This window comes from Struthio camelus, chromosome 11 (assembly GCF_040807025.1).
Source record: "Struthio camelus isolate bStrCam1 chromosome 11, bStrCam1.hap1, whole genome shotgun sequence".
NCBI lineage: Eukaryota > Metazoa > Chordata > Aves > Struthioniformes > Struthionidae > Struthio > Struthio camelus.
Genome location: NC_090952.1, coordinates 23,424,530 through 23,440,846, shown reverse-complemented (window position 1 = coordinate 23,440,846; position 16,317 = coordinate 23,424,530). Strand labels below are relative to the sequence as shown.

Sequence of the window (16,317 nt, the reverse complement as noted above, 5' to 3'; positions counted from 1 at the left end):
GTGATTTGTCAGTGCCTAGATACAACATTTAGATTTGGATTCCAGACTAGCTACTTTGGCCCGCGCTTTGTGATACCACCCCTTTCCTACCCGTGTATTTGCACCTATTTTTTTTTTAATACTAAAAAAAATTGTTGACCACCCAATGCATTGATAAACCATTATAGTTCTTGCAACAAATTTAAATTGCAAATTATTTGGGGGTAAGGAAAATCTTTTTGTTCTAGCCCCATAGGGTTTTCATAATCTCAGTTATAAACTGCCCCAATACAAACGATAGCCTGGCGCTTTGGCCAACTCATTTAACTCTGGGGAAAGTTAACAAGTAGCGGAGGCTGGGGCTGACTGCAGGACATCCGTTCAGGCAATGCAAGAGTTAACATAGCCAACTGCTGAAAAAACAAACGCCTGTCCTTGTCTCCAAGACTCATTTGACTCATGTTGTTAAATATGAGTTACTTTTAGACAGACTTCTGCATAAACTATATCCAAATGCCTTGCAGAATTAAAACACAATGGATAATTCTTCCGGAAGACAGACATGGCATTATCTGAAAAATAATCAAAAGCCCCAAACTTTGTTATATCCCAAAATAAGAGATGTGCAAGAGTCCATGGAGTCCGGTAGGAGTTTTACCACATCTATTACTTATAGTAAGACAGTCAACTTCTGTAATTACCAGGAAGTAATTATTTCTGTTTCTATAAAGGTAAGCTCTCAAGGCCCTCAGAAATAATCTAAGGGAGACTAAAGGTGTCCTTATTACAGTCTAAAGTGATGCTTTTTGGACTGCTACAGAAAGGAACTTGCCAGACAGCTCGGTGTCATTAATGGCTCTGTTGGATCACGGGGATCATTACTACAAACAGGCATTCAGAGACCTGAAACAGGTCATGCGCTCTGCGTTAGAAATGAACAAAACTCGTGGTCCTTCAGTAATCAGTTCTTACTTTACAGCAAGGAAAAATGTGGGGGTGGGGGTGGGGGGGGGGGATATATTGGATTTTGTTGCTATGTTACTATGGATCTATTCAAAAGACTATTCCCCACATTAAGAAAAGAAGTCTGCTATAGTATCAGCTAAATCTGTATGCTAAAAATAGGCGTTTCTTTGTTCTGTTTTCAGCATTTTTTTAAACTTTACAGTCTTTAAAGATCACTAAAACTGGCGTGCATTCTTTGCTGACTACAAGAACACACCTACTCTGCATTTCCAAACCTTCAGAGTTTAAGAGCAAAACAAATTTGCCCAGGTTTAAAAAGAAAATATTGGCCCAGGCATGCTAATCGGAGTCAAGACTCAAAACCAAGGCCCAATAGGCCCCATAACAAAAGGCTTCAAGATCTAAAAGCAAGTAATAAAAAGCAGCTTTAATGCAAAATGGTTTGGACTGAAACAAGAGACTTCCGTTAAGCGCCCAGTGCACTAATAAAAGGATAGCCTTGAGGTATACGCACAAGTTAAAAGTGGAAGTTGTGTGCAGTCGCGTTTATGGGAATGGTAGTGACGAGCCTGCAGCCCCAGTCATTATAACCCACTTACGTGAAGACTCTTTACTTGCAGCAGGAAGTAAATCCAGGCTGATATGCTTAAACCAGCGCTGCAGCCTATTCATTCCTTGAGAAAACAGACCTGTCCTAAAACAACATCCACTTTTGATTTTAGCCTGAAGACAAAGGTCCTTGCAGGGAATTAGGCAATTGGCGTCCTTAAGGAAATCCAGCCACCAACTCCCTGCCCTCTCCAAAGACAGCCACGAAACTCAGGCAGCTGTGACTCCAGGTTTTGACTGGCAAACATGGCTTTTTCTTTTGGGGATGGATTGAGCAAAACAGCCCTAGACTTGCCAGCGAGTCTTTCCCTAGAAGCCTGTTTAGGCCATACCCTCATGAGGATCTCTCAGGTGCCAAAAAACGCATTTTTGAGTAGAAGGTTAGTTGGAGAAGTGAAGTCTACATTCAAGGCTAACACTACAATCTGTATTCCAAGGAGCTAGTTACTATGTCTTTCAGCTGCTCAGAGTCATGTGGTACCTTCAATGACCCACCTTACATCAATCACCAACTTTGCTATGGATTATTTAATTAATTGGAAGAGAAACTAAAACATTGAATGGTAGGCAAGTCTCTCTCTGTACTTTCTATGGACTGTTGCCATTTATATAATAGCCTTGGAATACAAGAGGCAGTTTGTATAGCTGCAGAAATATTTCTTGGCCTTTACTCCAAAAAAGCAAATGAAACAGTCCTATGACTTCATGAAATATTTGAACCAATATTAATGCAAAGCTTTTTTATTATGAAGTTACCAGGAAGCCTATATGCAGATGAAATTGCTCCAGGAAAAACAAATTCACATCTTTGTCGTCACACAATATTTTAGCAGGGTCTACAGATAAGAATGTGGACAACTGAAAAAAAATTCCCCAAACTAGTCAATTCTGGCACACAAACATAGTAAGAGAGTCCCAAATCTGCCTAGAGATCAAGTTAACCTTTGCATACAGCCTCCAACATAGTTCTGTCCAGATAAATCTGCCAGATTGAAGCCTTACATTTAAAAAGTTCCGAGCATTTAGTGATGTTGAGCTCTCTACTTTTATCATGACTTCAAAAAAAATTCCACTTCACTGTTTCTATACACATTATCTTTTGCCTTGTGCATTTCAAGACTGAGCTTCCCAATGAAGTCTGCAGGGCTCGGATTTACATCCCCACCCACTGACAGTTTAATTACTTTCTTCGTAGAAGAACATACTTAATCGCATACAGTCAGAACAACCCCTTAAACACAGGCTTTTTTGAGGCCCACGATCCCCAATTTGAAATTCAACGACGTGGGACGAAACGTGCACGCTGCGATCCACTTCCTGATTCAGAACACTTGATATTATCAAAACATAAGGAGTTCTACAGCTGACGTACACTTTTGTTTTCTAAACCACTGATAAAATTTTTCCAGCATTTTAAGCTTGCTAAACGAGGGTTCAGTATACTTACCGTTTAATTTAAAGGCAGTGCTAGTCAATGAGCCATACAAAAACTGGCATCATAACTGTACTAATCAAAATACTAAAAATAGTCTATGTAAAACGCTGCTTGAATTACACTGGTTATTTGCAAGTATGTTTTTCTTCTCAATCATTACTGTACTAAAGGTAAGCCGTCTCTGGGGTTTCTCAGGAATACGTATGCGCTGAGTGGCCCCTTACGTCCAACTACTAAAAAAAAAAAAAAAAAAAGTGGTGGTGGTGGGAAATTCTCAGACACCCGTTATGGCCATTCAGTACAAATAAATCTGGTGAAGTAAAAAAAAAACAAACAAAAAACCCCCAGAGACTGCATGCAAAGGGTCTGTGGTTATCCGTTAAAGCTGACTACCAGCAGCAGCTGGTGTCCTTCCCCAAACTGATATCTACTTCACTACAGCCAAGACAGTTAATAAATCCAAAAGATGTAACTTTTAGTCAGAGTATGCTGTACTAACCTTTAGACCGCAATAAAGATTGATTCTGTAAGCAGCAGCAACTCACATGCAGTTAAGTGCAAGCACCAGCTGTTAGAAAACTTTGTATGTCTAGTTTTAAACAAGTGGTCTTTACAGCTGTGTGCAACATTTCAGTCCTAGATGGGACCTATTATAATTTCACAATGACATTAATTCTGAAACAGACACAGTGTGTATGCGTGTATATATATATATTTTTTTTTTTAATAAAAGAGCAATATCTTCTGAAATGTGGAGACTAGCCAAAACATTAAAAAAATGCTGTAACAAGAGTGATAGTTGTGCGTTTGCTTTATGAAGTTTACATTCTAATGTTTACAAAGGCCAGCACTTATATAAGACTCTCCACTGACAAACAAATCTGGAATACAGCAATTGTACAGGTAAGTCAGCCAAAAATAAGCAGTAACTATGCTCTTCTCAGTTTTAAGAAAGCATGCAATAGGCTTCCCCCTTCTGCCACCCTGGTTCAGATTTCTTAACTCACAGAACCAATAAACGCATAGTATAATGGAACTGGGGCACAAATAACAAGTCGAATTTTACCACAGACTGTTTATCAGTACTTTGTAAATGTAAAAGCAGCCTTCTTTTAGTATCAAGGAGGCAGAGAAAATACAAGCATGAATAAAAAAGCGATTTAAGACATCAAAAATTCAAGAAATAGCACTGTGCAGATACAAATAAAATTAACATTCAATACTGTAGAGCTCATTTAAAAATGGCACCAATGGACAATATTTTTACATTATGCACATTTATTTGAGGTGGGGAACTAACGCTCCACAGATTAAAATGGTAATACAAATGAAAGTGCCACTGTTGGCCCATTATGGTACTTCTTACAGTTTAATGGAAACACCTTATAAAAAATAACATGGTACGTACATGTCTTCTGGAAACTAGACAGTTTTTTCAGAACAGGAAAAAAAACACTATGGCTCGCCCCCTCCCCTTTTTAGCCAGACAGTATTGCCAGAGACTGTGCCCACTTTTAAAGCACATAATCTTTCTTTAAATTCAGTGCTATTTTCTTTCAAAAAAGATCAGAAGTTGTACTTTTAGATAACAAAAGCATTTCTGTTACTTACAAACATTCAAAAATGGAAGCTTATGATTCTGGCAGACAATGTTGCGTATTAAATACAAACCAGCCAGCAATTACTGAACATAAAAAACTTATTCAATCATAAAAAAATACTATAATTCATCACCACAGACTTTTTACATAGTTATAAATAATAAATAGCATAACACAGTAGATTACAAACGGATTTATTTTGCCCCGTTAAGTCTTTTTAAAAAGTAAAATATCTATTGTCTTACCTCAGACTGACCAAGGTACTGTATCAAGACTACTCATAGCTCAAATATAACTCCTTAGTCAAACAATTTGCAGAGCTAGTATGCAATCCAAACTTCAAAGTCTTTCCTTAGAAATCAAACGTTCATTTTAGCTGTTTGCCCTGCTCACGACAAACAAAGGCATAAATGCTGTACACAGCGGCTTCAAAAGGTATTATATAGGCTGCCGTCTCACAGCATGGTTGGGACTGCCCACAGCACCTTGCAACGGAGCACATACCTTGGAGGGGAACACTAAGGAAAGCAGCACTGACGAGAGATTCTGGTAAGCACTCTATAAACAAGCTGTACACAAAGGACTTTTCCCACCCACCCCTCACGTTTACATTCCATAATTTTGTAACAATGTCCCCTAAGGCACAAATACCTATGACCTCAATGCCACAGGAGACATTGATGGTGCCATACGTGTTCCCCTACACAGTAGTTTCAATAACTTAGTTATTTGCACTGTATGTCTTCGATCGAGGCATGGATTAATCTTCCTTGGTCAAATGCTTCCGAAAATTGACCAAATTCCATATCATCTGTAGGATGAAGGGTCTGGGGAGAGAACTATGCAGCTATTTTAATCACGTTCATAGAGCATTGTTATTTCCTCCACTGATGGCAAAAGTACCAGTCACTATTTTTTTCAAAATGCAAGACAGCGAGATTTCCAGACCCATAGTGGTCTTCTCTATCAAAAGAAATGACTGGTAGCACTAGGAAAAAAATATATATATATATCTCATTTTTTTTCCCCTTCTGCAAGAGAATTTGAGGGTAGTCATTGGGGAGGGAAGAAAAAAAAAAAAAAGCAAATAGAATAGCTTTACCTAATGGTAGAAGTGCCAGAGAATAAGTTAATATTTTCAAATCCTTCTGAATCACATCATTTCCCTAGACATAGTGACCACAATAGTGATAGAAGTATTTTTCTAAAAATTGCAACACTAATAGGTAGACACCTATCTTGGAATCAAAAAGTGTATGCAAGTTTTTGAAAGCAAAAAAGTTAGTATAATCTTAGCAGACATCTTGCTTATAAAATAAATCCGCAAAATCAGACATTAATATGGTCTAACATGTCCATTAAATGGATAAATCAAAATCACTGGAAAGTTGCCAAGGATTACAGTTACAATAATTTTTCCATTTAATATTAATCCTTGTGTTAATGGTTCAAGGATCAGAGTTCGTTTCTCTGTACAGGAGTACAGCAAGGGAACAGCACAGCCAAACACTGACTCAGAACTGATTAAGTCACTTAGGTGAGAGATCATCCATCAAAATGAATGAAGAGCATGAGTTTGAGCATGTTACTGGAGACTCTGTGGTTATGCTGCCTTTAGTCAGTGAATCAGACGAAGAGCCAACACTGCTGCTACTCCCATCAAGAATATCTGAAGACAGGCTGGGGAAAAAGAAAAATGGTTATTAAATAACATGGGCGCTATGATTTCGTGCACAAAGGTAACAAAGTTGATCCACTTTCTCCATTGTAGAAGAGCTGTAGGAGACATATACTACCACTCAGTCTTCACTGCAAGACTGGCAGCCCTGAGGACTCCTTGTTTTCTGTAGCATGTTATATATATATGTTCATGCTCCTCAAGGGAACGAGGAGCAGAATGATTTTTTTTTTTTTAACATGCAGACTAAATTAAGACTAACCAGTAACAGAAAAGAGGTGATAACTGGTAACAACAAACTTTGTATACAAAGTTAACGAAGTTGATCCACTTTCTCCATTGTAGAAGAGCTGTAGGAGACATATACTACCACTCAGTCTTCACTGCAAGACTGGCAGCCCTGAGGACTCCTTGTTTTCTGTAGCATGTTATATATATGTTCATGCTCCTCAAGGGAACGAGGAGCAGAATGATTTTTTTTTTAACATGCAGGCTAAATTAAGACTCTAACTTTAATCAGTTATAAAAAAAGAGGTGATAACGAATGAGAACAAAACTGTAGAAGATTATAGGAAAGGAATAACAATCTATTCAGCAATGCAGCAGAGGTGTCATTAATTAGCAAGTTTGTTCTTTAATATTACACTATTCAAAGCAAGACACTGAAATAAATTTTCCTTTCGTATACGAAGAATTCATCTGTTTGGATTGTGACATCTTGAGGTATATCATTGAGGACATGTAATTTAGCCAAAAGCAACATGGTGGAAGAAACTTTTCTAGGGGCTTCCAGTTCTGTAGATTAGCTGAAATTTTGGTATGCAGGGTTGATATTTTAGAATACTTTATCTGACTTCTTTTGTCACAAAGTAGTAGTCAGCTTTTTATGATTTGCAAAAAGGAGACAGCCTGTAACACTAAAAATCTTAAATAAGAACTATGTGAATGGTTGATGCAGTCACATAGGATAACACGTTTTCTCAATAGTCAGGTAGGTGCCACAGATACTATATGACCACTACCTACAACACACTGAAATAACGAGACATCTATCACGCAAAGCAACTTTGCTTATAAGCCAATTATATTCAGTATGCAAGTTCTGACACAAAATCTAGGCTAGAGTCGGCTCAGGAAGAATTGAACAAACAGACAGGAACATTGTTACACTACATTATCACAACAGTAATTCCTAGTAAAGCATACATGCAAGCTATGCACAAAAATTATTTCTGGAAAAACAAGAAAGCTTGTGACAGCTCAACATTCTCCGTTTTGGCATTTCAGAGCATATAAAATATTTTACCATGAACTGAGATCTGTCAGATGTGTAACATCTGGAGAAAGCATGTTGGTTGTTCCTTGAAAAAGTCTCTTTGGCTGACTTTCAGTTTCCATTTCACCTAAGGAGAACAGCGCAAATAAACAAATTCACTTGGGTCTCCGGAAGGTCCATTTGATATTTGCCTATTTTAAGAGAAGTTTGTCCATAACGGAGCAAGGCTGCATTTGTAATACTATCTTATAATGTCTCCAGTTCAGCCAACTGAGCACTTGGTAAGGCACATTAATTTGATGCTAGTGTTGTTTCATCATCCAGTCCATCCTTAATTTAACTATTGCTTCAGCAGCATGAGGGACTAAAATAGTCTCATTCATTAAAAAAAAAAAAAAAAAAAAAAAAAGCCATGCACTTGCTACTTAGAGTACAATCAGACAATATGATCTGAAGCAAACTAATTAGGGTGACTTAACAAACTAATTAGGGTGACTTAAGTTTAAGCAGCAGCTAAGACAAATGTCGTAAGACAAAACACGGAAATTAAAATTCTCAGTGATGATTATGAAAACAGAAACATCAGCTTTGTCCACAATCTCATCCTCCTGAGTTCAGCAGGTACTCATGTGCATGTACAATTTCGCATAAAAGCTGAATATAAAAATTTGGCATGTGTATGCATTTGTACTTATTCATCATGGATCAGACTTTCTTTATACCTGTAATCATTTACTGATGTTAAAAGATTCAAAGATGAGTAGGAGAATTCATCTAATCTGTTTTGTATAATTTGCCCCAAGAATGAGCTAGCTTATTAGTAGCTTTCGTACAATACACCATGAACTTGCCAAGACTAAAAAAGAAAACCCTCTCAGCTACAATACATTTTTAATTTCTAGTCTGACATCAAAAACATGAAATGGAAATAGTTTTTCTGGCTTTTTACCTGAACTTTGCAGCGGTTGTGGGGTCAGTTTGAAAAACTGACAGAAGTTAAGTGCTTTAGTGAAACAAAATACATTAACATTTTATGAAAGAGAATTACACTACCACTCATTTTATACAAGACTGATGACCTTCCCAAATTTATTTCCTGTAGCACGCAAGGATACATCCCCTTCTTTGAAGGGAAAGAATGACAGCTTCCACCAGGCACAATGAGGAAGGGGGGAAAAAAAGATACCAAGTATTTAGTCTTACACAAAAAAGAAGAGAGGCAACTCTTCAACCACTGGAAATTTCGCAAAGTTACACTGCTACAATGCCCTGCTCATTCTACTAGTATTAATTCTTTATAGCAGTGAAATGCTCTTAAATACATTATGTTCACTTCCTTCCACACGGATTAGTCAATTTGTTACCATGTCATATTCACAGAATATGAACCATGAAGCTGCTGCTAAAATTGAGGAAATAACAGGGCTATGTGTTTAGGAAATGAAATCAGGTTCGTTTAAGTGGATTAGATATTTTAAAACTAGGTAACGTTTTGAAAATTGCTTGATACATCAAGTGAAAAAGGTAAACTCATACTTCCACTTTATAAAAGATGTTTCACAACAGCACAAGCATAGGATAAGGAAAGCCTGCCTTTTACCTGTACTGTTTTAAATATATAATTGTTTTAAAGTAAAACAGTATGAACACGTGTTCCCTCTCGATCATTGAGTCTGATATACTTTTGTACAATTTCTAATGCCTAAAATTCACAGAAGAATATTAGTCAGGACAGAAGTGATATCTCCAAAAAGCCGTCCTATCAATCCAATGTACATTGGACAACGTTATTTAACAAGCGATCAGACTTAAGAAAAACAAAACAAGCCCAGTAACTTTTCTCAAAGGCTAAATCATAAACATACGCCTTGTAAAACAAAAGAACACGCTTTTGGTCCATTCTAGAATGCTCGAGCAGAAAGAAAGTATAATTAGAGGCATCTTGTAAATACCTTAATCTTACAGTTCTATTACAGCAACTTGCTCTAGGACGTACTTTGAATATTCTTAACGCTGAATACTTCCAGGAAGGCACGTGCTTTTCCCCCTACGAGAGGGCACTGATCTATTCCATTTCTCTAATTCTCCAACACTCACCTTCTGAACTTTCAGAGTAAAAACAAACAACTGGTACTAAATTTAGAAGATATTGCACTATAAGCAACATTCCAGGAATGATCTGAAGGGTGTGCACTGTACAGTGATACTCTTTGGAATTTCATGGCTTACAAATATTCATAAACGTTTAATTTTAAATGGATTAAAGTGTGCCTCTTAAGTCATAGCTGCTTTTAAAGATTTTCATTCTTAAACTAGCTACTTTATACTATATCTGGAAGCTAAGATCAGCAAATTCCAGTTCATCATGGATGCAAGTGCATTGCATTTATGGGACAATACAAAAACAAGGAAGAGAGAAAAAAATTTAGCTGCAAAACGGTGTCCATTTTAAAACATCTCATAACGTGAATATACATACCTTTTCTTTTAATAGGGCCAAGAACACTGGGCCTGATACAGTTGATTGGACTTTGACTCCTTCTGCTAAAGAGAGAGCACTGATAGCACTGATAGCAAGGTGTGTAAAGTTTCCAAATTTGAACATCATACCTAGTATCAAATCAACTCAATCGTATCACATGAAATACTTTTTAAAACTATTCCCTTACAACTGGAATGTTAGGGAATCTGAATATGTAGATAAACAAGGAAGTGCTGCCTATGAGAGCAGATTATCTGTTGTACAAATTTGCAGTAGACTTGCTAGAACTTTCAGCACAGCGCATCACATTCTCACTTAAGTCCATTCCTAAACTGGATATAATATTGATATAATACGCTGACAAATCTCATGAAGGTCAACTGAAGCATCTAGGAATTTCCCAAAAGTCTATTTTAAAGTTGACAGAGACTATCAAAAGAAAACCCACAGAAAGTCACCACTGGTAAAGTTTGAGCTTTTAAAGCATTTTCATGTGGTAATAATTTGATAAAGCTTTGACAAAGTGAAATCTCTTTTAACGCCTGAACATCAGCTATAATTAATCTTTGTGCTAGCCTTGGAATTTAAGCCAATGAATTCCTGTTCCTTTGAAAAGTTACTTACCTGGAGAACCGCCTTGTTGGACTGGGAATAGGACTTGGAGGTAATCCATTACTGCTCACAAACATTTGCAGCGATGGTGAAAAACATTGCTGCAGAAAGAGCCACGTTAAGAAGCTTCAGAATTTGTTTTTAAATGCTCTAGTGTTCCCTCCCACTCCTCCAAAACATCCCCAATTAAAGAAAACCTACTAACAAAACAGGGCAGAGACGATCAAACATAATCTTAGAGGCATTAAAATCGGACTTACAGAAACATACTGGCTAAAGCAATACTGCTCACATTAACCGTAAATTCAAAAACCCGCGAAAACAGAAGTCGAAATAGACATTGTTTTCTAAATAAAAAGTGCTGTTTCAGTTCTTCCCGCTACATTTAGGAGTAGCAGTACCGTACTTAGCACTTATTTTTTAAAAGATGCCTGTTAGACAAAGAAGTAGAGTTTACTCAGAATATGCCTGATCTGAAAGCTTAACACGATCTACCAGAGCAGAACAGAATATTTAACTCTGCTTTCTACTACTGCTTTACAGTTGCAATTCTAAGGGCACAGGGCCAGATCCCAGCATTACAGCATCATACCAGGATGGGATTCACTCAGCACTAGTACGTGGCTCCTCTATGCATCAACACAAATACTCATAAAGCCATGCAATGATACAGTAGCACTACAAAAGCAGAACCACAAAAGAGTATGAAAACAAGGTCGAGAAGACTGTCTTCAAACACAGTTGCCAGTTTCTCTGTGCTACGTTTCAGTTCTCCAGTTGTAACCGAAAATAGTAGAGAAGATCTTTAACTGAAGTCCATCTCTTTCCTTTTGCCAGCATCTGCCAGCCTCCAATGCAAATTGAACATGTCCAAATTTGAACAGTCTTCTACAGCAACTTTATGCCCTCCTTTCCACATCCGATGGACACAATTCCACTGTCATCATACACGTCTGCAGCTTCTCATCTTTACCTATTCTCTTCTCTCCACGTTTGGCACATGCAGATCTTGGTGCTTCTTCCACAGCATCACCCCAACTTATGTAGCTCATGTCCTTATCTGATTACTGTAGAGACCTTAGAATGAGAACCCTAACCCCTCCCAAACACCCAGTGTGGCAGAATAACTAGCACAGTGCTTAAACTCTGCAGACTCTAAGACGACAAGCAACTAAGTGTTGAAAGCCAAAAAACGTGAACCTGTAATTGTTAAGCTCTTTTTTTTTTTTTTTAAATGTCAAACAATTTGTCAAGTTTCACCTGTCTTCACAGTTCACCTTAACCTAAAATTCTAAAATGTGATCTCTTTTTGATATTTCATTTATCCTACCTTTCCTATTCCCCTAGTAGGTGACGGTGCAGGCGAAACTGGGATGAAGTCTATTCTCTTCGGGGAGGAAGATTTCTCAGACTTGTCCAAGTCATTGTCACTCTGTAAATACAAAAGTTTCAAACTTAAGTGACACAGGATGTTACCTTAGAATCCAAGCCACAACTTTCCGATGGAACATTATTAGGTCAAACGCACAAAAGAACTAAAGCAGATGACCTTAAGACTTTCTTAAAATTATTTCCACAGTTACTTCCTCTCTTTCCCTTAAATTCATCAGTTCAGTGTAGAAGCAGAATTAAAACTGAAACATCTGTAAAGAGATTACCAGGCTCAAGCTCTCCTCCCATGACTGGCTTATCTGCATTGCTGTTTGCACTTCCCTAGAACAGAAAAAAATTCCATCAGTAGCTACAAAGAGGATAACTCCGGCTATTTTATCATCTTGTTTCAATAATACGCACCTTTCATGTGCTGTTTCCCTGTTCATTAAATCCACTCCTTCCTCCTGCAGAAGATATATGTTCTAAGTTTCTCCACGACACACAGTTCATCAAAGGCGCTTAGAATAACACCCCTGGTTCAATAATTTGCCTTTAGAATTGAAATTTAAACACCAGGAGCACTCCAGAAAGAAGAGACTGATACCAGCCCATTCACCATTTCTCTTTAACAAAAAGCAACACTTCAAAAACGCAAAAAGGCTTAAACATGACAGGCATTGCAGGGACACTTCCGTGCTGAAATTCAGTTTTTCAACTGCTAAAGGAAATAGAGCTAAAAAAGAATTAATAGGATAGAAATTCCCATTACAGAAGCATTTATATAAACACTGAACTACTTGTCATTCTGTTACTAAAATAGACAGTTAAAAACTACACTTACCCTTCTGATCTGATGAAGTCGGCTACTAGGAATACGAATAGGAGATGACGACAGCAACTGAAAAAAGTGACAGCTGCCATGTTTAAATCACAAAAATCAATGGCTTGCACACATCCTATTTACTATCAGTCCCATTATTACACTCTTGGAGAATTAAAACTGAGCTGTAGTACTATGTGTGGATGACTCAATGTTGCAACAAGAGAACACTGATCTTCAAGAGGAAAAGACTAGTCTTACTACTTACAAATTAATTCCATCACTCAGCAAGTGGCACAAGTAAAAGCAGACGCTGCTTAGTACCTCCAATGCAAGAACAGCTACGTATGCCATTAAGAAAAGTGAGGTATTATAAATGAAACTAAGTAGGAACATTATATAATCTAACTCTCTAATGCCAAGAATAAAAAGATAGACTCCAGTACTAAATTTATTCAACCAGATGGCTTATAGAAAAGAAGAGAAATCTCAGTCTCTCAGCTTCATCTTGAACAACATCCCCTAAAATTTTTACTTTTGCAACAGCATAGTATTTTATGCATCTAATCCCTCTAGAACTTTGGCTACTGCCATACAGAAACAGGCCAATACTCCCCACTCAAAATGCATTGTCTCTACTGTGGCATCTCTACTGTTTTGAGGTCTAGAATTTTGGAAATGTATTTTTAAGAAATATTGTAACAGAAGACTTGGAACTATAATTCCATCCCACTTTTTCTGAAGAAAATAGAAGACAAAGAAGCAACATGTATTCCAGGACTTTATGTTCTACAGGTTTTGAGAAGCAAAGCTGAATCTTCACTACCCTCAGAGAGGAAAAAAAAAAAAAAAGTAGGAAAGAGCAGAGAGGTCCCCAAGTTGACATTAAGGAAAAGGAGAAAAGGAGAAATGCAACATCTCTGAAGTTCAGTAACCGCAGTACTATCCACTAACAGATTTATAGAACAGGGGCAAGAACATATAAATTACTCTTCTTCATATGATGCTCTGCTGCCTAGTGTTCAGCTTTTTACAAAGAGAGAGCATGTCTGTCAAAAACCTCGGTCAAAGGAAATTTGGGATTCCCTCTTTTACGTTTTTAGTAAGAATTAAAGCAATCGTTCAACACATTCAATCGTAACAGCAGCTTTCTCTTCAAGCCCATACTCAGGTCGCACATTAAATTTAAGACTGTACTTAATACAATGATTCTGAAGTAGCTGCAGCTATTTTTCCCTTCTTGGGGATATATAATTAATATACACGTTTATTTTATATGCAGATTACAGTTACGGGGGAAAAAATATACTACGTTCTGTAGCTTGGAAGCTTGCTGGAATGTTCAGTGCAAATAAAAATCAAGTTTAACTTCATTTCTTTAAGTCAATTACTTCTGGTTAGGCGTAAACAAAACAGGCTTAAGATTCCTTACCATGCTGTGACGGCTCATAACTGTTGTACTGTTCCGGCGAGTTCGCAACACATAAGGCTGAAAGACCTGCGAGTTGTCACTGGAAAAACAAAAACAAACGATTTGGGAATAATCAACTAAGGTATGCCTTATTTAAAAAAATTTTTAAAAACACCGTATCATGCTACACTGCAAGTCTCCAGGGCGCTGAAGGGAAGCATTTCGTTTCAGTGGCTGACTCTGGAGCCCAGCAAGCGCTCTCGCTCGCTGCCCGAGGGGCCCGCGCGGCGGCGCCTCCCCGTAGCGGCGCGGAGGGAACTCGCGGCCCCCCTCGAGCGCCCCGAGGCGCAAGCGAGACGTTCGGGCGGCCTGCGCCACGCAGCAGCCCGCGGCCTGCCCCGACCGCCGCCCGCAGCCGGACCCCCGCAGGCTCCGCGGGCGCCGCAGGCCGCGGGGGCCGCGCTCACCTGAGCCCGTGGATGAGGGGGGCGCTGTTCGACCGCCTCAGCCCGCCCCCGTCGCCCGGCGCCGCGGCGCTCCCCGGCGGCAGCTCCAGGTCCAGCTCCATTTTCTCCTGAGCCATCGCGGCGGCGGCGGCGGCGGCTCCCGCGGCTCCGGCTCCTCCCGCTCCGCCGCGACGCCCATTCACAGCCGGCGGCCGCCGCGGCTCCTCATGCCGCCGCCGCCGCCCCTACAGGCCCCGCGGGCGGCGCCGCAGGCAGCCTCCGGCGGCGCGGCGGGCCCGGCGAAGGCGGCGGCCCCAGCAGCGCCCCATGCCGGGGCCGGCCCGCCGGCGGCCCCTTCCCACAGCCGCTCCCGCCGCCGCCGCCCGACGACCTCCCGCGCGCGCTCGCTGCCGCTGCCGCCTCCTGAGGGGAGCGACGCCTCGGGCCGGACACCCACAGCACCCCGAGCGCCCCCGCCGCGCCGCCCACCGCGCATGCGCGGCGAGTAGGGCGGAGGCAAAACTAACCGCCTCCCACTACGCATGCGCTCTGCCACCGCATCCTGCTATTGCGCATGCCCACGAGAGCCGCATCGGGCCCGAACCTCAACTTCGGCTTCGGAAGGAGTCCCGAGAGCCTCCGGAGGCGGGGGGCGCGCTCATTGGCTGGCGGGGCAGGGCGTGTTTTTGAAACGGGACAATGGGCGGTGAGGCGCGGGTCGCGTCGCGGGTGGGGGGCGTGGCCTGCCGGGGGCCGCGGGTTCGAATTCCGCGCCAGCTAGGCTCGCCGCGCGTGGCGCAGGCTGTGCGTGTGCACCGCGCGCCCCGGGGGAGGGGCGGCAGGCAAAGACTTTGCAACCCTCGTCAGGTTTAGACGCTCTCTCTTCCTACTCGAATCGTACAGTCCCTTCTCGTGTTTTTTCCCAGTCTGTCCCAAGTTTCATTTTGCTACTACAGCATGCACCCTGTTTTTAACGAGTTATCCTAACATGGGGCTCTGCACCGTTTTCAGAAATCTGGCACAAAGTTCATTGGGACAGGCGATTCTAGTTCTTGGCTGTACCTAAGTTTTGGACTGACCTTTACAATTCATTTCATTTGATCATAGTATGTAAGTTTGTGCTTACTAATTTTTAACAGTTCAATGATTTTCTACCATAATAGTTATAATAATACACATCTGACTCTTTCATCCAGGGGTCTTTAGGGTCTTTGCCAGTGTCAAATTGCAAAAAGGTTTACATTTGCTTCTGGGAAAGAGCAATAGTTGCCCCAGCCTGCTAGCTATAGAAAGAGTTAGGATGGAAAAGTTAAGGTTTTCACCATTTCAGCTTTCTTAAGTGAGAACGTTGCTGAACAAATTATTCTCTTACTTTAAAATTGCTGGATATAAATGATCCTAGATGACTGAACAAATTACTGCCTATATACTTTTGCTGTTTAGTACCTCTTTGCATTGTTTTTGTTAATCAAGACTAACACGAATACATTCCACTGTTTTCGTATTCAGACTTTTCCACTTTTTCCACGTTCCACTTTCTATATTTCTCATCAACTGTCTTTGCTTATGCTTACATTTGTGGTACGATATTGACAGTATTAGTGAAGAACTTTGTGCTTCTTATGTAT

The 16,317-nt window shown here is 40.1% G+C and overlaps 1 protein-coding gene and 2 non-coding genes across 5 annotated transcripts; all 3 read right to left on the bottom strand.

Moving 5' to 3' along the window:
* Positions 1–3,782: 3,782 nt before the first annotated feature.
* Positions 3,783–14,930, bottom strand: PABIR2 (PABIR family member 2). Of its 3 annotated transcripts, none has more exons than XM_068957334.1 (10): positions 14,711–14,930; positions 14,265–14,343; positions 12,854–12,910; positions 12,433–12,476; positions 12,297–12,351; positions 11,969–12,070; positions 10,651–10,739; positions 10,024–10,102; positions 7,575–7,671; positions 3,783–6,270 (listed from the first exon to the last, which is right to left on the bottom strand). In XM_068957334.1, the coding sequence occupies exons 1-9, from the start codon at positions 14,824–14,826 to the stop codon at positions 7,591–7,593; spliced, it is 702 nt and encodes a 233-aa protein (XP_068813435.1). In that variant the 5' UTR covers positions 14,827–14,930; the 3' UTR covers positions 3,783–6,270; positions 7,575–7,590. The 3 variants fall into 3 exon arrangements, with proteins under 3 accessions (XP_068813435.1, XP_068813433.1, XP_068813434.1); XM_068957332.1 differs by having other exon boundaries at positions 10,024–10,088; XM_068957333.1 differs by having other exon boundaries at positions 10,024–10,085.
* LOC138068831 (small nucleolar RNA U109) lies at positions 6,365–6,513 on the bottom strand. The gene has a single exon (XR_011143609.1). It is a non-coding gene; the product is annotated as a small nucleolar RNA U109 (small nucleolar RNA).
* Positions 6,617–6,760, bottom strand: LOC138068830 (small nucleolar RNA U109). The gene has a single exon (XR_011143608.1). It is a non-coding gene; the product is annotated as a small nucleolar RNA U109 (small nucleolar RNA).
* Positions 14,931–16,317: the final 1,387 nt, after the last annotated feature.